The following is a 22,438-nucleotide window of genomic DNA, read 5'->3' as shown; positions in this document are numbered from 1 at the left end:
GTGTTATTTAGCCCTTACCCTTTTCATTTACGCAGTGTGGCTTGAGCAACACTTCCAACGGCCATTTGGCAGCAATTTAGCAATTAAACGAAAATATATTGAAACTGTAGAGACTGTAATCTTGCTCATGTGGGTTAAACAAATAATTGAGCAGTTAAAAAAAAAAGTCGTCTTAAATATCAACAAATTGACACTACGAAATTCCAATACATGTTTCATAATCGACTAAATCAATTAGTCTGATTAACCACTTAACATACTTACGTTGTACAATGGTGACATAAAAAAATTGTGAAAATATGTGTACAACACGTCGCTTTGTGAGCTTGTAGATATTCTATTTTTCCCTTTTTGAAATCGTCTCTGTCGGGTGGAAACCTCATATGTCCAAAACTGTACATTTTCAGGATTCAAATTCAAAAGTATCAAAAGTAGCAGATCTACAAGCTCAAAACGTGTCGGTTCACGCCGCGTTTCCAGCTTGCAGATCTGCTACTTTTGATACTTTTATATGACGCTGTAGGGCATTAATATCGCCCAGCCTTAGCAGCACTGTAGCTTTGTTGCAGCGTAAGTCATACTTAATCGCGCGCGGGTGTCGCACACCCACAGTAGGAGATGTACAAGTTGTTGTGACCTTGTAACCACTTTAGATGTCTTTGGCTATTCAAAAATAGCAGATATACAAGCTCATGAGCTATGAGCTTGTAGATCTGCTATTTTTGAAAAATAATCGTGAAAATGTGAGCAAATCTTTGAATATATATATATATAAATGTTTAACTCAAATGGTTTAAACCAGGACAAACGTCACTCTGCTGCAAAAAGAAATGTCACATTTCCAAAGAGGTGGCTTTTCAGGAACTGAGGGGAAAAAGGGGAAACTTATTTTCTTTGAATGCCTCCTTCCAAAAAGGGGCATCTGCACAGAAAACGTCTTGTAGAGAGAACATACATACGTACATATATATCAAATTCCTAAACATCAAAAGAGGCAGATCGACAAGCTCAAAACGCTTGTGAATGTGCTGCTTTTGTGTGACGCTGTAGTATGATCAAGTAGGGCGTTAATTTACCAAAAAAAAACACAAAAGGTTAAAACATGGAGATACAAGGTTTACGCCCCGACAGCGACGATATGTCACAGTAAGTGAGAACGGGGCCAAACTATATGTGCCACAAAGAGATGCAAGGTTCACGTGCACAACTATGCACTAAAGAATCCTCTTCCGCCTTCCAAAGCTGTGTCCTGCCCTCAACAGCTGCCTGTCAGGCCTGTCCACTTGTTGGAGGCAGTTGCATGTTGTGTAGCTCACGCTGTGTGTGTGTGTGCGTGTGTGTGTGTGTGTGTGTGTGTGTGTGTGTGTGTGTGTGTGTGTGTGTGTGTGTGTGTGTGTGTGTGTGTGTGTGTGTGTCCACTTGTTGGAGGCAGTTGCATGTTGTGTAGCTCAGACACTTCCTGTTCCATTACTGAAGTGCTTGACCTTTCACCCCCCTCCCCTCCGTCTCATGACAGGGTGTGTGTGTGTGTGTGGGAGGACAGGGAGCGGACATAGTAGTGTGTGTGTGTGTCTGTGTGTGTGTGTGTGTGTGTGTGTGTGTGTGTGTGTGTGTGTGTGTGTGAACGAGTCCCAGAGGGCATGGATATGTTTCCCATGACATGGCCTCAGACTAAACAGGCGTTCTCCCCACCCAGACATCCGCCTGTCACTCTCCCTTCTACCGCAGAGAGAGAGAGAGAGAGAGAGAGAGAGAGAGAGAGAGAGAGAGAGAGAGAGAGGGGAAACAGACAGAGACAGGGAGACATGGTGGTTTGCAGAGAGAGAGAGATCACAAAAACACGGGAAACACAGACAGACGCATCTCCCCTTTTCTGCCCCGTTCTCTATCTCGCTCCTTTTCTCTCCCCTGTCTCTCTCTCTCTCGGCTCTTTTGTGAGCGTCTCCTCCTCTCTCTCCGCGGCTCTCCTCCCCGGCGCACAGGTGAAAGACTTCTCCCTCGCCCTCTCTCTCTCTCTCTCTCCCTCGGCTCTTTGTGCCGTATGAATGAATGAGAGAGAAAAACAGCAAGAGAATAAGAGAGGGAGAGATAAAGAGAGAGCGCCTTCCGACACAAAGGGCAGGGTACTCCTCCCAGGAAGAGAGGATGAAAAACACGTCTTTTAGAGGCGGGAGGGAGGGGAGGAGAGCATTGTACCCTCCTTCCTGACTCATTGTGTGTGCGTGAGCATGTGTGCGTGTGTGTGTGTGTGTGTGTGTGTGCGTGCGCGCGTGCGTGCGTCTGTCTGTCTGTGTGATTGAGAGAAACCTGAATGCACCAAGCAACCGGTCCATTCAGATGCAGCCGGAGAAAAAAAAGCAAACACACTTTTAGGCCTCACCCTCCAATTCAACGTGCACCAAACACAAACGCACGCGCATACACACAACAAAAAACGTTTAGGCTCTCTTTAAGGCGGCGCCCAGGCATTGACTGCCGGTCTCATTGTGTACGAGATCTTCTTTCATCGTTGGCCTTAACTGTTTCAAAGAGCTAAGCGGAGAGGATCAGACGATGCTCAATCCCACTGACGTTACCAGTCATTGCTACTGTACAAAAAAAAAAGAGAGCGAGAGAGAGAGAGAGAAACACTGCCAAGGCGCGTCTCGGGCGGCTGTTGATATCCGCACCCTGCGGGCAGCGTTGGAGCTAGTTGCTTTCCACTTAAAGATCTATTACTCTAATGTTCCGTGCAGATAAGCCACCTTCAAAGACTCCGGAGCTTATCGCTCATTATTCCACTGTTTGTTCGGGGAAGAGTTTGCACCTGAGCGAACGAGAAAAGGGGATCGTCAGGGAGGGGGGAAAAAGAAAGAGGGACTATAGGTGAGATGGGAGACTTGAGGCTACGGTTCCTCCAGAGATAATGGAGCTTGAGAGTGTGCGTGTGCGTGTGCGTGTGTGTGTGTGTGTGTGTGTGTGCGTGTGCGTGTGTGTATTTGCGGTTGCACAGTGTGTGTGTGACCAGCGCGTCTGCATTTCAATGTACTTGCGTGCGTGGTTATGCTTGAGCGACAAGGCCCCCAAAAATGTTCCAATACACAAACAAACAATTTTTGAGGAAAAAGAATAATGCGGCCCCTCGCAGTGGAGACATATTGGAGACATCTGTCTCCTCAGACCTACACAGTGGTGGACAGTAACAAAGTACATTTACTTTACTACACTTTGCTTTGGTATTTGTATTTCTGGACAGTTATGGCACTCACTCCACTACATTTCAAAGTCAAATATAGTACTTTTGACTCCACTAAATTTCTAGGGAAAAAGTACATTATGAATTAACCATTTCAAATAAAAGTGAAAATAGTTTATCTACAAACATGTCGTGACACAACGCGTTGTGAGCTTGTAGATTGGCTACACTGCTACTGCAACACTATTATTAATATTTTTTTTACATTTCTGAAAAACCTTTAAATTGTTTTTTAAAATGTCAGAATTTTGATACAGCAATGCGTTGACATTAAAAAGAAAATGCCGTTTGTACTTTGAATACTTGAATACACCTTTCACTTTATTTTGTCTTATTATCCCCTTTTCGCCCCAATTCAGTCGTTATGCCGATTGATTCCTCCCCACTTGTCACTGCTGTTCCTATTGGGTCACCTGCCAGTGAGGAGCCCCTATCGGGAAGACTTAGATCCCCCCTTCCGAACTCCCCCTGCCCAAAACTCCCCGGTGAGGTGCCGCCCCCAGGCCTGTAATACTGTAGGAGTACGTGAAGTGACAAATATCGACCTCCCAGTCCAGCCCCTCCCTCCCCCGAACACGGGCCAATTATGTTCGCACTGTATAGACCAGTGGTAACCAACCTTTTCAAGCCCATGAGAACTTTTTATTCCAATGTGTAAGCCAAGATCTACCACTACTAACATGTTCCAAAAAAACAACAACCTCAAAGCTCAATCTATTTGCATACATCCACACAAAGGCTAGTAGTCTAAATAGGAATAAACACAATTTATAAAAATGCCGTCCGTTGCCTCCTCTCCCAATACACAAACCTGTTTGTGATCTACTGTGACAGCTTTGACGATCGACAGGTTGGTTACCACTGTAGACGCTTGACAAAGACGGATGCAACGCAGTGGATTCGAACCCCTAGAGGTCCGCGGTGGTGGCGGGCAGCTAGTTTTACCACTGCGAGCCACCGGGAACACCCAACTTTCACTTGTAGCTGAGTAACTGGGGTTGAGTACTTTGTCCACCACTGACTCAACCTACAGTACAGCCTATAGCAGGGGTCTTCAACGTTTTCAGGCCAAGGACCCCCTAGCTGAGAGAGAGATGAAGCAGGGACCCCCTCTATATCGTATAAAATTGTGTTTCAGATTCAACATTTTTCATTTACGTGGTCTGCTCTTTTTTTCCCTCTACACCTATACCTCTTATCACACAAAGATTATCACACAAATATTTGGCGGACCCCCTGTAGTAGCTCTGAGGACCCCCTAGGGGTCCCGGACCCCCTGTTGAAGACCTCTGGCCTATAGCTTAGTCTGACCGACACCTTTCACTTCAGTTTTCAAAATCCTAAGTGTGAAAGTTATATATTTCTTTGTTAAAATGAGCGTTTAAATAGCTCTATACTCCCATAGCAAGCATTAAACATGAAATGCATTTTCAGGTCGGGACTCGGGGGTATACCAATTTCATCCAATCAGGAGAGAGAACTCATACGGTACCTTTACATTATCCATTTTGTAGCTCAGAGAATGTAAAAGTGAAACCATAATGAGCCCATTATGGGTCAATTTGGTTACATTTGTACAGTCTCAGAGTTAAATCAACTGTGTAGGGAGCGGACACCTGATTGCTTGTCCCATCTGTCTTAAGTCTGAGAGGGTACGTTCACACACCAGGGTGGTCCGCGCCACAAAAGCCACCCCGGCGATTGGTAGGGTGTGCGCGAGGCGAGCGAGTGTTCTCTCCGAGCTTGGTGTGTGTGTGTGTGTGTGTGTCTCCGTACATAAACAGGGGTGTTATTCATATGATGTGGCTGGTTGTTTTGCTGCGCTAAATCACCATCCCTTGTCGAAAACGTCTCTCGGTTTTGAAAATCTGCTACAATGGGGCTAGGGGCACATTCACACCCACACCAATACACACACACCCACACACACATACTGCCTTTGATGGCAGAAGGTGATAGCAAGCATACATCAGTAGTTCTGGTGTCGGTGGGGAGGATGTTGATGAATCACATATTGTAACTACAGGACTGTGTAATGCCACGCTCCAGTTGAAAGTTAAAAAAAAAAAGAGAAAGAGACAGATTGAAAAAAAAAGAGACCAAGATAGAGAGAGAGAGAGAGAGAGAGAGGGAGGGAGAGGGAGGGAGGGAGAGGGGGCTATGGTTCAAGGTCAGGCTTAATGAATGGAAAGGTACCTCTGTTCTACATGCCCCCCCTCACACACACACACACACACACACACACACACAAGACGAGCTCATCACCATGGTAACCATATCAGCCCTTAAAAAGGAGTCAAATATCGAACACTTTGCCTTCCTGCACCCGCTCTCTGAGACACGCACTCACGCCCAAATGTGCACGTACACACATGCACACGCACACACACACACACACACACACACACACACACACACACACACGCATACGCACAAATACTATCAGAAGAACAGAATGTCTAGTTCAGTGCAGTGTTGATTTTGACAGCAAATTTTGGTTGCATGCTGAAAATAGCCGATCTACAAGCTCACGTCGTGCTGCGACGCGTTGTGAGCTTGTAGATCTGCTATTTTCAGAGCGCAACACCCAAGCACAACCAAACATAAAACGACTTGTCTTTTAGTTCTACTGGATCTCTTCTCCACTAGTCCCTCCCTAACATTTTAGTCTAGTTTTTATTTATTGACGAAATTGTCAATATATTTAGTTTTATAGTTTTAGTCATCATAGCCTAGTTTTTATTTAGTTATTATTTAGTTTTCGTCAGTGAAAAAAGGTAGTCGACGAACATTTTTCGTCATAGTTTTAGTCGACGAAATCAACACTGGTTCAGTGATTCTCAACCATTTTAGTTTCACAGACCCCCAGTTTGATATTGTTGCTGTAACCTCTTATCTCCATATTATAACTTTTCGTGTTTTCTTTCGTAAATTAACGCCCTACTTGATCATACTGCAGCGTTACACAAAAGCATCAAATGTAGCAGAGCTTGTAGATCTGCTACTTTTGGATTTGAATCCTGAAAGGTCAATTGTTTTGGACATAATGAGGGTTCCACCCGACAGAGACAAAACCAGTGGTGGGAAGTAACTAAGTAAAATGTACTCAAGTACTTTTTCCACCACTGGACAAAACATTCTACAGCAGGGATCTTCAACGTTTTCAGGCCAAGGACCCCCTAGCTGAGAGAAAGAGATGAAGCAGGGACCCCCTCTATAGGGCATAAAATTGTGTTTCAGATTATACTTTTTTTTGTTTACTTGGTCTGCTCTTTTTTCCCTCTACACCTATACCTCTGTGCCAAAAATAGCCGATCTACAAGCCCACAACGCCTCGCAGCGCGAGGCGTTGTGGGCTTGTAGATCGGCTATTTTTGGCTAAAGTTCTCCTCAGAAAAGCGATGCTAGGGTTCAAGAGGTTAAGGTAAAAAGAAAAATCATATCACACAAAGATTTGGCGGACCCCCTGTAGTAACTCTGAGGACCCCCTAGGGGTCCCGGACCCCCTGTTGAAGACCCCTGTTCTACAGAGAAAGAGTGGGAAAAATGTCTTTTATATCGTCTTCTTTTTTCTTTTTCTTTGTTGCTGCGAACGCTCTGCCTCCGAGTTCACACACACGCTACTGTGTATAAACATACAGGATGACAAGCACGCACACCAAACTCTAATTCTTCTCCTGGGGAATGGAGAAGAAGAAGAGATTACTGCCGTTTTACTCTGTCCATATACACCGCGGGACATTCAGAGAGGGAGAGACAGAGAGAGACAGAATGAAAGAAAGAAAGAACGAACGAGAGAGAATGTGGGAGGGAGGGAGGGATAAAAGGACAGCAGTTAACCCATTAAGACCTATTAAGGCCTATTCTACATAATGTTGTGTAAATCACAGTTTTCTGAAAAACGCACGTTGCTATATCGGTGGTGCTCAAACTTTTCTGTGTCAAGGAACCCCAAAATTATATTTAATTGACCGGGGACTCGCATCACGAAATATTTTGTATCCCCAGAAGCAAAGATTTGAGTTATTCAAGTTTCTTTTCTCCAATATAGCAGATTGTGACACGCTATGAGCTTGTATATCTGCTATTTTTGAACAGCCAAAGTATAAAATAATGGTTATAGAGGTTCAAAATGCTCTCCCGGTTTCAATGGGTTAAGCAGCAGCTCAGTTGAGTGTGTTCGCTGAAGGATGTACACGGGTTCCCCCATGTCTGTGTCCCTCAGTGCCCTAATAGATCTGAAACAGATCTGAGACTGTTCGGGGGTCTTTAGTCCGTCATTCAGCGGCACACAGGAGATCTGAGGGGAACGAGATGAGATGGGCCCGGTGTGTGCCTCTGCCCCGGGTGAGAGATGTGATGCGGTCCGTCCCCCCCCTGGGGGTGGGGGGGGCGGAGGCTGGGTCGGGGCCGTTCAATTGACGCCACGATGGCCGAGATAGCGCAGGATGGATGGATGTACTACTGAGCTATAGAAACATTCTGTCTGACGAGTGGTCATTATAGCCGATTTACAAGCACGGTCTACACGAATACATCAAGGGTTCCCAAACTTTTCAGGTCGCGGAACCCCCCCCCCAAAACAATCATATTTGATTATTTTGGGCTCCTTACTTGAGTACCCCCACCCCCACCCTGACAAGCACTTGGATGAATTGCAGACATTACATTTAGTTTACTCGGTTCCACAGATACATATTGTGGAAAAAAGCCGATCTACAAGCTCACGACGCCTCGGACTGACAATTTGGCCAATTTGGTGTTAAAAAGGTCTTATAAGTCTGTAAATTGTAACTTTAGAAAATGTGCAGATAACCTGTATATACCTTTACTGTATGTTTACCGTTGAGTGAGAAAACAATGTTGAACATTACGCTAATCATCTGGGGACCCCCCAAAAATCATATGGGAGCCCCAGTTTGGGAACCACTGAATTACATGATGTACTACGCGTTGTGATAGAATGTCTTGTAAGTTTGTATGCAATTTTGAAATATAATAAGACAAAAAGGGGAAAAAGAAAAAAAACATTCCCCCCTCCCCACCAAAACTGCACCCCTAAATGGCACAGGTTGTGCAGGAACTAGCATACAGCCTTACAGTACATCCCATGATTCCAAACGCAAAATACTCATTTATCTCTCATTTCAAGTCTGCATCTGTACGTCTGTCTGTCTGTGTCTGTATATCTCTCATCTATAATATAATATCCAAGTTGGAAAGAGGCTTTATACACACGCACACACTCGCCCACACGCCCATTCCCGTTCCCGTGTGTGATGTGGTGAGAGCGTGGCCCACCACATCTGCAGACCTCACTGCTAAACAATAGGGGTGTGAAAATGAGGGACAGGCACCTCACCACACACACACCGCAGCCACCCATAAATGGAACAAATATTATACCACACACACACACACACACACACACACTTGGACACAGATACAGTACATGAAGGCAAAGGCACACACGCACAGGCTTGGACACAGATACACACACATACAAAGACACTCGCGCGCACACGCACACGCGCACACGCACACACACACACACACACACACACACACACACACACACACACACACACACACACACACACACACGAAGTGCCTGTAAAAAAAGGGGGGGGGGGGCAAAAACCACAATTCTAATTGTGAAACTCATACGCTCTTGCCTTTTTCTCGCATTTCTCTTTTTTCTCTCCGTTATACATTTTTTCGGGGGCCGTTTATTTGCGCTGAAAATATCTGCACGTCACTGGCCAACCGAGCCGGCCCTCCCGACACAATGCACATGTGGTAGTCATCAATCATAATTATCGTGGTTTAAAAAAGCCACAGCTGTTATTTGATTTTAACCCTTTAAGACCTGGAACGCATCTGTGTCACTTCTTGGTTTGAGCTAAAAAAGCATTATTTTACACTTTGGCTATTTTAGAAAAATCTTGAAAATATGTGCAAATCTTTTAATATATAAGCAAAATTGTTTAACTCGAATCTTTGCTTCCGGGGGTCCCTGGAACATGTATTTTTAGATGGGGGTCCGCGGCCAAATACACGTCATTTTGGGGGTCCTTGACATGGAGAAAAGAACCACTGATATTATGGCGACATAAGTTTTTTCAAAAAACTGTTCAATCCCCCAGAAGCAAAGATTTGAGTTACAAATGTTGGCTTTTGTAACTCAAATCTCAAGATTTGCAAAAAAAAATAAGTTTTTTTCAAAAATAGCAGATCTACAAGCTCGTAGCGCGGCACTATGAGCTTGTAGATCTGCTATTTTTGAATAGCCAAAGTGTAAAATAATGCTTTTTTAGCTCAAACGAAGAAGTGACACAGATGCGTTCCAGGTCTTAAAGGGTTAAAAACAAGCCATAAGCGCAGAGGGCCGTTCCAACGATACGTCAGGTTGTCAGCGGAGGCCTTGGCCTGCAGACCAGAGAGACGTCTCCGTCTCCGTCCCCCTCTGCTCCCGCTCCCCGACCAGCTTGTTGGAGGAGCTGCACAGCCAGGCCGAGCCGAGCCGAGCCGAGCCAGTGATGGAAGACGTACACACTAACTAAAGTATCAAAAGTAGTGGTGGGAAAAGTACTCAAGTGTTTAACTTAAGTAAAAGTATCAATACTGCAATGTAGAAGTACTCCGTTACAAGTAAAAGTCTGGAATTCAAAATTGACTTGAGTAAAAGTACAAAGGTATTGGTATCAAAATGTACTTAAAGTACCAAAAGTAAAAGTACTAAAATGTTTGAAAATAGCAGATCTACAAGCTCACTTGTGAGCTTGTAGATCTGTTATTTTCAAATAGCCTAGGTATAGGCTAAAGTGGTTAATTTATGTTTCATAATATAATAAAATAGTAATTCATATCTGCAAAGTAACTACTAACTAAAGTTTTCAAATAATTGTATTGGAATAAAAGTACATTATTTGCCTCTGAGATGTAGTGGAGTAGAAGTAAAAGTATAGACACTTGGAAACACCCCAGTAAAGTAAAAGTACCTCAAAATTGTACTTAAGTACTGTACACCTTTTTACACCACTGATCAAAAGTAGCAGATCTACAAGCTCGAAACGCGGCGACGCATTTTGAGCTTGTCGATCTGCTATTTTGGAATTTGAATCCTGTAAAGCAACAGTTTTGGACAGATGAGGTTTCCACCCGACAGAGAGACGGATTCATTCAAACTTTTTTTAGGTATCAATGCCACAATGTAGACATACTCTGTTACAAGTAAAAGTAAAAAACGGCTATTTCCTGCGAAAGCTTTCCCCACAATAACAGAAAAAAGAAAATACACTAGCATAGAGCCCTGAGGGAAGCTCAACCAGTACTTGAGTACACGTACTTAGTTACTTTCCACAAACAGGGCTGAGCTGCATTCAACCTTTTCCCCATGACTCATTATACTGTAGTACATCTTTATTTTTAAACACTTTCTCTCCTCTCTCTCTCTCTCGCTCTCCTCCATGGCTGTGTGTTTATTCTGCCCTGAGTCAGGCCGCTGTTATGGACTTCACACAACGCTTGTTTACGGTTTCCTCTAATCAGGACCAGATAACGAACCAAAAGAACCGTTATGTACGTACGTCCATGTTGTCCACATGGCTCCTTTTGGAGCTGGGTGGCGCGTGTGGACGTGTGCCTGCGTTTCTAGCACTTTAAATAGCTCTCTCTGTAACTGTTCACATGCACATTTTTTTTCTTTCCCCGCGCAGTCCAGGTACACACAGAGTACTCCCTGAAAACAATTAAGTCTCGGCGTGCGTGGCGTGTGCACGTGCTAAGCACAGCCCTCTCAGACCCAAAGTCGGACCAAGCTCGTCCGTGGAGTTTGTGATTGTCAGGTGGTTTGGATCGAATCGGCTGGTTTCCCCTGTTCCTGCTATAGAGCGATGTGATCCCTGCCATGCTTTTTTTTCCTCCAGCTCATCGCCATGGTAACCATGTCATCGCTTACATTTTTTTCCCCTTTTTCCAGAGGCTTAAGCAAACTGCATTAAAATGCACTGATGGCCCAGTTGTACCCATCCACACGTTTATTCCCTAGAGAGCTGCACACACACAGACAGGGTGGACTGATTAAAAACAAAACATTTAAAGAGAGTGGTTTCATGGCAGCTGGGAACTTTTCATCACGGGCACACTAGTGAGTGAAGGGTCCAACACGTGAAAGAAAAACATCTAACGTCAGTTCTATAGCAGTGGTTTTTCAACCTCTTCTTTCATATCAAGGTCCATTATTTATTCGCCATTTGAGCCACGGACCACCGTTTGATGAGATTTAGACTCTCAGATCCAAATGTTTGAATATTTCTTTGTCGTTGGATGAGATTTTGTCCACAATTCCATGCTGTATTGATGTTACTTGGTACCATTAGGAGAGATAACAGGCAAACGCTGATCAAAATAACAATAACTTAATTAAGTAATGCAGATGCTTAACAAAAATTTAACTCTCGAGAGCGTAAAATGAAACCAAATGGACCCGTAAGGGTCCATTTGGTTTCATTTGACCCTCTCAAGAGTTAAAGATCTATAAGGGTCCATTTGGTTACCAACTCTCCACCATTTAGCTGGGGACCACCTGGAACCACCCTCAAGGACCACTGGTGGTCCCCGGACCACTGGTTGACAACCACTGGTCTAATAGTATAGGCACAGGCATCCTAAGGGCACACTGATGATTCATTGGCCTGAAGCTACCTCCCAATCAGAGCCCACCCGCCCCCCGCCCCCCCCAGACCTATACTCTCACAAGTCTTGCTAATAGAGCACATCTCCTGGACGTCAGGCTGGCTGACAGACCTGACAGTTCTCCCGCTATGTGCTCCCGGGGTCCGGGAGAAGAAGAAGACAAGGAGGAAGGCACATGGCTTTCCCTGTGTGTGTGTGTGTGTGTGTGTGTGTGTGTATAAAAGCATTGACAGTTGGACACGACCCAAGCCCCCATCAGTGTTATAACAGTGTGTCCTTGTGTACTCCCCACGGCGCGGCGCTGGCTTTCCACAACACTGCAAAAACATGACATGTTCCCCCCCTCTCTTTCTTTCTTTCTTGATGATGGTTTCCTGGGTTTGTAGTGGAATCGAAGTCCTGTCATGTAAGTGTTTCTTTTTCCAAATTACCCCATCAAAGCAGGGGCCCTAGTCAGAGTGTAGATAAGTGTCTGGGGAAAAAGATCCATCCATCCCAGCCCCAGCCCCGCCACCCCTCCGCTATAGCGCTCTGCAGCCAGGCTGGCTCGACAAACAAACATCCAGTGTGTCAAAACTCCCAACTGAGAAGGGCTTCTGAGACCACAGTTTACACTCGCTAGCCCGGTGGTCTGGCTTTATGAGCAATGGTTAGTGTCATTCACACACACAGACACACACACACACACACACACACACACACACACACACACACACACACACACACACACACACACACACACACACTTAGACAACAAACACGCATACTCATGCATGCATTCATGCTCTCACAGACATACGCATGCGAAGAGTATGTACATACGGACGCATTTGTGCACGCACGCACAGAAAACCTTGGCCCTTTAAGATGAAATCTTGGATCCCGAAGGCTTTGAAAGTTAAGACGGGGTGAGGTAACACCTCCTTGCTTTCATTCTGTTTATCAAAGAGCTGACCTTACATGACTGGGGCCATGAGGTCAGATATGTTTTCTACAAGGCTATGAGGCTGACACATACTATTACAAACGTTAAAAGGCAGTGTGAGTGTGTGTGTGTGTGTGTGTGTGTGTGTGTGTGTGTCCGTCTATCTGTCCATGCCAGTGTGTGTGTGTGTGTGTGTGTGTGTGGTGCATCCTGCACCTCTCCCTATGACCGCAACCCAGCTGTGTCAACACTCAAGCCCTCCACACACCCTCTCATGTCAGACTGTGTGCCAGAGAGGCAGAAAGAAATGGAGTGTGTCTATGTTATAGCCCTGAACAAAGAGCAAAGTAGATGGTCCCCTGAGAAACCTGAGAGACAGAGAGACACAGAGACAGGGAGAGAGAGAGAGAGAGAGAGAGTAGAAGACCGAATGATTATGAGACAGAGAGAGAGAGAGACAAAGATATGGAGGGGGGGGGATTGGAGGTCAGGTCTGAGTGAAGGTAGGGGAGACACATCTGGAAAAGAGAAGGAATCAGTGGGATGAGGAGGAAATTACAGCTGCCCAACAATGATTCATTGGGGAAAATTCTATTCTCTGTCTCCCGTTCCATTCTCTCCTCCACCTCTCTTCCCCTCGCCTCCAACTCTTCTATACCTAAAGCACTCCCCCCCTCCCCCAAAGGAAAAAAGACTTCCGTACTCCCTGCTCGTGTTGACTGGTCACCGAGAGAAAAATGATTTCTAATCAGATGTAATATCACTTGTTGTTTCGGCGAAGCATCAAAGACCACGTTTTCTTTTAAAGATATACACTGATTGATGTTCTAACACTGACGTTCTCCCCACCCTCTCTCTCTCTCTCTCTCTCTCTCTCTCTCTCTCTCTCTCTAGCGATTTGAGCATGAACAACATCAGCGAGATCCAGCCCAGAGCCTTCCACAGGCTGCACCTGCTATCGGAACTGTGAGTATTGAATCTTTCAACTCGCACTCAATTTATGAACGCCCAGCACCGCCGCTGCTCTCATGCATGACAAGAGGCAGTCAATCTCTGCACCGGCAAATATCTGTTGGGCCTCAGTGACGGGGATTGATGGCCTCTGCTCTGGCTCTGATCTCTCCTCCCGAGAAAGGTCCTCTCGCAAAAACAGTATAATGTGCCGAGCCGATCCAGGGACGGCTTTTGCGAAGAAGAAGGAGGGCGGTTGCAGGGAACCCGATATTCACACAGAGATGTGGATATGGGGTCCTCGGTGTGTGTGTGTGTAAAGAGGCAGGTTCCTCTGCTCGGAGTCCAAAACCGCCGGAGCTCTTAGCCTCTCCCCTGGACATTGTTTCAACTGGACAGCTCTGCAGGAGCCGCGCAAAAACACACAAGACACATGGTCCCGGCCAACACAAACACACACACACACACACACACACGCAATATATAGGAGAACTTGAGGACAGGGCTGGGGAACATCAGGGAGGCAAAGATTGATACGATGCTTGTTTTTGAGCAATAAGGGGGTCGGGGGCTGATGCTTCTCAGAGCACAGATGCATCAAACGAAAACGTCAAAACCCGGGGATAAACTGAGCTCTATAACTTATAGTCGAGTTACAGCTTATCTAATACATCAGCTATAGCTGTTCATCACTATGGGGCTGACCTGACCTGCTCTTTATGGATTGGACACTCACCAGAAAAAGTCTGGGGTTGGAAAAAAGGGCCTGCCCCGCACAGACACTCCCTGAGGATGCGTGTGCATTTTGTGTATGTGCGTGCATGCGTGAGACGATTGATGTGTATGTATGCAGTCACATGTGTCTATGTCAGCCAGCACCTCTTCATTTACTACTAAAGTCAGGCAGTCGGCCATAAAGTGTGTGTGTGTGTGTGTGTGTGTGTGTGTGTGTGTGTGTGTGTGTGTGTGTGTGTGTGTGTGCATATTTTGTGAGTGTGTGTGTGTGTGTGCCTGCCCAACTCCTACACGCTGGGGTGTTTGATCAGCCATGTTTCTTTTGCTAATGCTCACAGCTGCAGCCTGTGAGGCATGAGCTAATGGTGATGAAAGTAAAATGCAGGGCCTGGATAACAGAACGGTTGACTTTGAGTCACAGTCAAACTGGAGCTGACCTCGTGTCAAGAAGAGTGGCGGTGCCATGACTCTTGATCGCCACAACTTAAGACTCATGAAGAATAATGAAATTACTCGATTTCTTTTTGGCTCGGGAAATTAGGTTGGATTTTGAGTTTAGTAACTTAATTTATCTTAAGTTCAGCTGTAGCAGGAGGCCAATAGAAATAGCTCATGGTTTAATGGCAGTCCCTCAGGGCTGGTGTCTATTCTGTTTTCCGTTATTGTGTGGGAAAGCCGATCGGCAAGCGTACAACACGTCGCAGTTGTAATCTTGTCGATCTGATATTTTCTGCGGAAGCTTTCCCCACAATATGGATTCTGGGATTTAAGTGGTTAGCCCTGGCGTCCCTACTGTATATTGGGCATGTCGTTATTGCCGTTCATTCTCAAAAGCAGCTTAAGCCTGCATGCTTAATTCCTAGTCATCGTATGGCGGTGTAGTGCAATGCAAATAGCAGATCTACAAGCTCCCAACGCACCGCGATGCGTTGTGTTGTGAGCTTGTAGATCGGCTACTTTCGCCATATATTACGTGGTTAAACACAAGTGTATACAACATGCATTTGGAGGCGTGACTTGGACCGGGCTTGTGTTTTTTAGTTTTTGTGATCAACCAGAGACAAGTCCACTCTATAGCTTGGCTCCAGCACCCCAGAAGTTTATAGCCCCACCGATCTCTGTCTTTCTGCATCTCCCTGGCGTCCAACATCTTTATGGACAGGTTCTATTTCTTTGTAACTCATCCAAGGAGGATGTTCCTGCTATAAAGCTGTAAGTTTTTATGGCCTGCTGATCGTTTCTGGAGACACGCTGAGAGGACAAATGATGTTCCAAGGCAGGGAAAAAAAGGCACTGATCTCCCTTTATCAAGAAGGTTTAGAATGAGTGGGAGCGTGCCAGGTTATGGTAAATGCATCATAATCACTTAAAAAAAAAAACGTATAGAGCTTTAGGAAAATAAACCAAGGCTCTAAAGGCAAACATGCATGTTTGAGACAGAGAGAGTTTGATGTGGGTCTACAGTAGTGCTGGTTGGTAGCGCCGAGAAAAAGCAAAGGGCCAGGCAAGTTGTAACTGGTAGAGTGATAAAGTGTTTGATGTTAGGTTCTACCTGTCTGCCTCCCTCCTTCTCTCTCCACTCACCTTCCCTCTCAATTCTCTCAACCCCCCCCCCCCCTCGTTTCTCCAGGCTACGTCAAGCAAGACTCACTTCCTTTGATCGCTTGTCCATTTATTTTCCCTCTTCCACACACGCGTACGCACCAAAATAGCATTTGGGTGTAGCAATCACTGCAGTCAACTGTCATTTGAAGGATTTCTTATTTCGCGTGCACGAGACAGAGCAGCAGTACATACAACCAACATTTCTATTACAGTTTTATTAAGCGTGGCGCACGTACTGTATTCTGCGCAGTAAAAATCCACACTCCCCCAGTTTGCGCAAAAGGGATAATCGAAGAAGGCGGGATCTTTATCACCCTGAAGGGGTTTATATCTCAATAATGACCCAACGATTATACCGGTTATCACACAGCTACTTGATACATAAATTATTGATTTGATTGATTTTAAAAGCGTTCCATTGCTTACTGTAATGAAAGCAGTCTAGTAGTCCATTGATTTATGTCAGGTGGGTCAAGACTAGAGTAATACGATCGGCTCTGAAAACACAGCTGGAAGTGTTGATCAAATATGAATCAGATTGATACTGTATGAGCCAGGCGCCCTGACCAATCAGAATAAAGCATTCAACCAAGCCGCGTAATAATGTGTGCTATAGTCCATTGGTTCTCAACCCCACCCCCCCAGGGGTCCTGGGGGGGGGTTTCCAGGGGGTCCATACAGTGCTGTACAGTCCAATACAGCACCACAATCATTTTAACCATTTATATGTTCTGCTATTCAAAAATCACACCTGTGTGAAGGTAGCGGCGCCTTTGATACATTTTGTCATCAATAAGTGTTTATAATGTGTTTATAGCCACGTGTCACGTGAAGCTTGACCAATCACTTTGTTGACGTGTCTGACCAATCAGAACGTTGACGCAAAAGCCGGGTATAGAGGGCTAATATCCTAGGGCTAATAATATCCGAGGGCTAATAGCGCCGCTAAAAATAGCAGATCTACTGTATAAGCACGCAACACGGTACGTATGGTAAGTGCTTGTACATCTGCTATTTTAGTTTTTTTTTCAGATGGGGGTACGCGGCCAAATATATATCAATTTTGAGGTCCTTGACATGAAAAAGTTTGAGAAGCACTGTGTTAGTCGTCACGCATTTCTCTCATCCCTTTCTTAAGCCTCAGATTGTACAGCTTCGGCGTGCAGAGAGCGGTTAATGCCTTTGAACTTCAAACAAGGCGACTGAATTAACTCTTAAAAGGCAGGTACCAAATCTCGGCAGGCTAAACTCCCTCCTTTGATACGCAACAGCAGCATTATAACCGATAATTGATAATAAAGACGTAAGTGTTCTTCACCCCTCCCCTCCAGCTCTCCGTTTCTCTCTGCATTATTACACCACTCTCCCTCTCTCTCTCTCTCTCTCTCTCCTTCTCAGCCCATTGATCTCAGATCCCTCTCATTAAGTCTCCATTTACGGCTTTGATCAGCGTGGGCCGACTAACTAAACACAAATACGCACAAACCCCCGGCAAGCACACTGTCAGTCAGTCAGACAGCGCGGAGACACTGTGCAGAGTGGTGAAAGGGAGAGGGGAGGAGAAATGGGTGGCGGAGAGGGGGGGGGCGGTGAGGTAGACAAGGTGTCTGTTGATTAATGAGAGGGCAGTAACGCAATGCCCGGTACTCAGGTACAGAGCACTGTTCGCCTGACTACTTATCTCATCTGAAATATCAAAGCCCCCCGAAAACTCACTCCGATATCAAAGATGAACTGTACTGTATACTGTCTATTACATGGTGTAGAGTCTTACAGCTCGGAACTAGCAAAACGCCGAAGGGCGTGGTTGCTTGTCACCCTATCACCCGGCCTAACCCCCCCGTACCCCCCCACCCCAAGCCCTTCCTGCAAAACACGCGTTTTTACAAGGCGTCAGTGCTTTTCCAAACCATCATCAATATCAAAGTCCGTGTACCTCGTACCTCCGGAGCTCACGTTTCAAAAAAAGACGTCTGTCTTTCTTGCCCCCCCCCCCCCGCCCCCCTCTGGCGCTCGCTCCTTCACCGCTCACCACCGCTACATCCCGCGGAGGAAGGTTATCTCATCATTATCCACAGCCATCACTCACCCCCGTAAACACAAGAGTTGCAGTTCAGAGACCTTTCAAACGTGACCTGAAGGAGGAGGGAGGAGGCACGGACATCTCACTCCATCTTTCAAAGGGTTTATATATCTGTGCTGCATCTATACCGCCACCCCCCCCCCCCTTTTGATGCGCGTCAGCTGGAAGCTTAACTTCAGCTTACGTAAAGTGCATGGGCCGAGGGGTCAAGTTCTCTTGGTTGAACGGGGGCGGGGGGGCCTTATCGTCCCAACAATATCCACCACGTCTGGAATATGCAGCATGAGATAAGAGGTTCTTCTCCCCAACACGGTGACTGAGAAGAACTCTATCTGGCACTCTCTCTGACACGCAAAATAAGACCGGGGGAAGGATAAATAGAGAAAGAGGATACACAGAGGTGAGCCTGAAGCCAGCGCTAACCCTGCTCCTCTTCCTTCTTTTTCTGCGATAAGATTGTCTGCTGATATAGGCCAAGCCGATGACGTAATAGGTGAGGGTTTTAGCGGGTCACATTATTGGCTGTCCTGGTAAGCCAGGTGCACAGCACAGCTGGAACTGTCTGGACCCATTAAGGAATGATGCTCTTCTATACTGTGTGCTGCCTGCCAGCATTTCATTTCCTTTCTCTTGGTCTCCATCTGTATGTGAGCATCTCTTACACCCCCCCCCCTCTCTCTCTCTCCCTCTCCCTCTCTCTCTTACACACACACCTTTGAGGATGTCTATATATTACTCCAGTAATTTCAAAGGTTAACACCAGGTTAAGTAGTTGACCTTTGGGGAGGACCTCTGAGGGGACTAGTGGGTTAGCATTTCTATTGATGGACTGAGGGTGACAAAGGTTGCTCACACACACACACACACACACACACACACACACACACATGAATGCACGTGCATGCACACACACACACACACACACACACACACACACACACACACACACACACACACACACACACACACACACACACACACACACACACACACACAGACACATAGGCGCGCATGCAAGGACGCACACGCACGCAAGGACGCACACGCACGCACGCACACACACACACACAGAGAAATCCCCTCCGTCTGATAAGACCCCTGTTTCTTCTAGTCTTCTTTCATCATGGGCCTAATCAGCAGTAGAAAGACCAACACACATCAACATGTGTCCTGGCCCTCCTCCTCCTATACCAACCACCATAACCCTGTATCTCTCTCTACCTGAGAGATGCTATCCCCCCACACACAAACGTGGCGTTCTTCTAGCTTCTCTTCTCTTGCCTCTCTTTTGTTTATTAGTCCAGGGCAATGAGACATGGTGATACATGGAGTAATCAGCAGCTGACATGCTTCACTAAAGCCCTCATTCTCCACGCACGGCGAGGTGGCCTCACCTCCGTTACCGACACCACGCCCGTCTCCCGTCTCTCTGGCTCCCCCCGGCACGCTTTCAAAAACTCAAGTGGGCCCTCTGTTATTTCACCCATGAGTCAACTCAATAGAGGCCGGAGTTATGTCGGGAGTTTGTCATTTATATTTAGACCCGAGAGAATCCCGACGGGGCGATTTTTTTAAACCGTCCTCCTCCAAGTCAATTTGGGGAAGCGTTTTTTTGGAACCGCTGCTTGTCAAGAGCGAGGCGCCGTTCACAGGAATGAGATTGATGTGGAAAGACTCGGAGGTTGAGTGCGGAACATTCACTCATACAGTATGTACACACATTCACACACACGCACATAAATACACAGAGACACTGATATCATGGAAATATTGGGTCAGTGGCAACTGTTGGTGTTCTACTGATGCCTATCAAGGACGTCTGAACGTTTCTTTTCCTCCTTTTATTTTTTCTCCTCAATACACGCTCCTCCATCTTCGCTTTCGACATAATTATCCTTTTGACAAACAAAGCCCGCAAGATACATGATTCTGCTCTGATGCCGTTTTGGCTCTAATGGTGCAACTAATAGAGAAAGGCTGGTTGGCAGTAGGATATGCAGATCGTACCGTGGCCTTAACTACACTGTTTGTTTTCTAAAACTCTAAATTATTGGCCCTTCTATTTCCCCCCACAGAAAAGGCATTTATTTTTCTTTAGCGCTACCTGTATCTATTTTCCGTCCCGTGCATCTGTAACTAATCATTGGATTTGAATTTTAAAAAGAAGGCACTTGAGGGTCTTTGCAGAAGGAGGCTTAGATCTATTTTACTGGTGTCAGGACCTCAGCAAGGCCTATTGAAACTGTTACCTCTGGAAAAGTAGCTCTTGAAACGGTCCCCAGTGTCTAGCTTGCGCAATAGCGGAAACTGAATTTGTATTGAAGTAGCAGGCATATCATCCTCGGAGGGGCAACAAATGGGCTTTATGCAGGCCTACTTATGAGTGAAAGTCGGAGGCATCTTTGAAATAGTTTAGGCCTTATCACATGCTCAGATCCCGCAAAACACCAGATCTTTTAAGCCCTCTCGTTATTTTGGAGTAAAAAAAACATAAATACGGGGATTTGTGGGGCCAAAGTACGGCAGTCAATACCGAGCAATTCCTGAGTCATCTGTGTCTTCCATCTTCAGTGAAATCTATATTGAGACATCATGTGGTGTGCAGTCAACGTCTGTTTGACTGCGTTTTGACTGTGGTTTGAGAACCATGACTAAATGGCCTCACAATGGCTTGGACGATGATCAAATCAGTTTATATTCTACTCTCTACATGTGTGCGTGCGTGTGCGTGTGTGTGTGTGTGTGTGTGTGTGCGCGCGTGTGTGAGTGTTTCTATATACGAGTTTGTTGCGAGATACTGTAGATACAAGCTCTATAAGACTTCTAAACCGGGCTGTAGTGTGAGATTTGGCAGGCGCGGTTGGGGTTGAGTGGTCCACCACCGCACACAGTAATAAGAGCGAGACATGTTGACATGAGTATCAGATGTCAGAGGCAGCCCGCTGGGAGCCCATAGTCCTTGGCCATCTGGGTGATAGTGGGTTGGCAAGCCCATGAAGGCCCTTTTATAAAGATATGCTGGCAGCCTGGCACTGATGTAAGCGCTCAGCGTGAGGTACGGGCTGCTTAGCGCGCGGCTGACATGCCAGACACGTGTCACCTTAGTTGTTCGGCGGGTGTCGCGCATTGCAGAGCTTGTAGATCTGCTATTTTCGGCGCGTGACACCGGCAATGCGACTAGTGTTAAGTGTAAACCAGGCTGTAGAAGACTAGTGTTTAATTGCTTGCTCAGGGTGGGATGTCGGGTCTCTTCTCTACATGTAAAGTGTCTTGAGACAACTTGTTGTGATTTGACACTTTAATAAAATTGAATTGAATTGAATAGTGTGCAGCAATGGTTCTCAAACTTTTACTTTTCAAGGTCTCCCCCCTTAACTCTGACAGTATGCAAATGAAACCAACATTTGGTTCCTTGCGTATACTGTTAGAGTCAGAGATTTGTAAGGGTCAATTTAGACCCTCCTAAAGGAACCCAGAGAGTCCCTGGAATCCACTATGAGAACCACTGCTATTACAGGGATATGAATGAGCTGATTTCCACGGTGTGTAGGTGTGCACTATGAAAGAGTGGGTATTATGTGCATGAAGGTGTGTGTGTGTGTGTGTGTGTGTGTGTGTGTGTGTGTGTGTGTGTGTGTGTGTGTGTGTGTGTGTGTGTGTGTGTGTGCGCGCACACATACACACGTGCGTGCGTGCGTGTGTTTAACAGAAGTGGGTGGTCTTGAGCTGTGAAGACCCAATCTGTGTTTAAACTGCGCTTCCAGCTTGTGACCTTGAGAGTTGCTCCGTTGGACTGAACGTTATTTATTTGGACGTCTTATACACACACACACAAAATGACCATTAGGTGCTGTGTTTGATAAACAAACTGATTGGATTGCTGTGTGTGTTATGTGTGTGGTTTTCTCTCTCCCCTCGTTCTCCTCGAGGCCCCCACGAACCGGCCCAATTTGCCTCAAGGACAGGGCAAATAGCACACACGTAGGCACACACACGCACGCACGCTGTCCACACATGCTGCCGCCGGCAGCCACATGCCTTCACACATACGCGCATAGATATCTAAATAAAAACACAAGTGTGTGCACACGCACAGACTTTCACATCGCACTGCACTTGTTGACCTAATCTCATTCTTAATCAATTCACTCTTTACTCAGTCATCATCAAGAGCTTTCGGTGCTGGGTAGAGTTTCGGAGAGAGAGC

General features: G+C 46.0%; 2 protein-coding genes across 2 annotated transcripts in view; one reads left to right on the top strand and one right to left on the bottom strand.

Annotated features, from left to right (window-relative positions):
* Positions 1–22,438, top strand: part of lgr6 (leucine-rich repeat containing G protein-coupled receptor 6) — a 69,396-nt gene that overhangs the window by 15,809 nt on the left and 31,149 nt on the right. The window contains exon 2 of the mRNA XM_084068021.1: positions 13,752–13,823. Within this exon, the coding sequence (XP_083924147.1) occupies positions 13,752–13,823 (72 nt within the window). The remainder of the gene's footprint in view (positions 1–13,751; positions 13,824–22,438) is intronic.
* Positions 1–22,438, bottom strand: part of LOC311052818 (uncharacterized protein) — an 85,528-nt gene that overhangs the window by 57,751 nt on the left and 5,339 nt on the right. The window lies entirely within an intron of this gene.

This window comes from Gymnoscopelus microlampas (genome assembly GCF_963454915.1).
Source record: "Gymnoscopelus microlampas genome assembly, chromosome: 10".
Taxonomy (NCBI): domain Eukaryota; kingdom Metazoa; phylum Chordata; class Actinopteri; order Myctophiformes; family Myctophidae; genus Gymnoscopelus; species Gymnoscopelus microlampas.
This window is presented reverse-complemented; position numbering and strand designations above follow the sequence as displayed.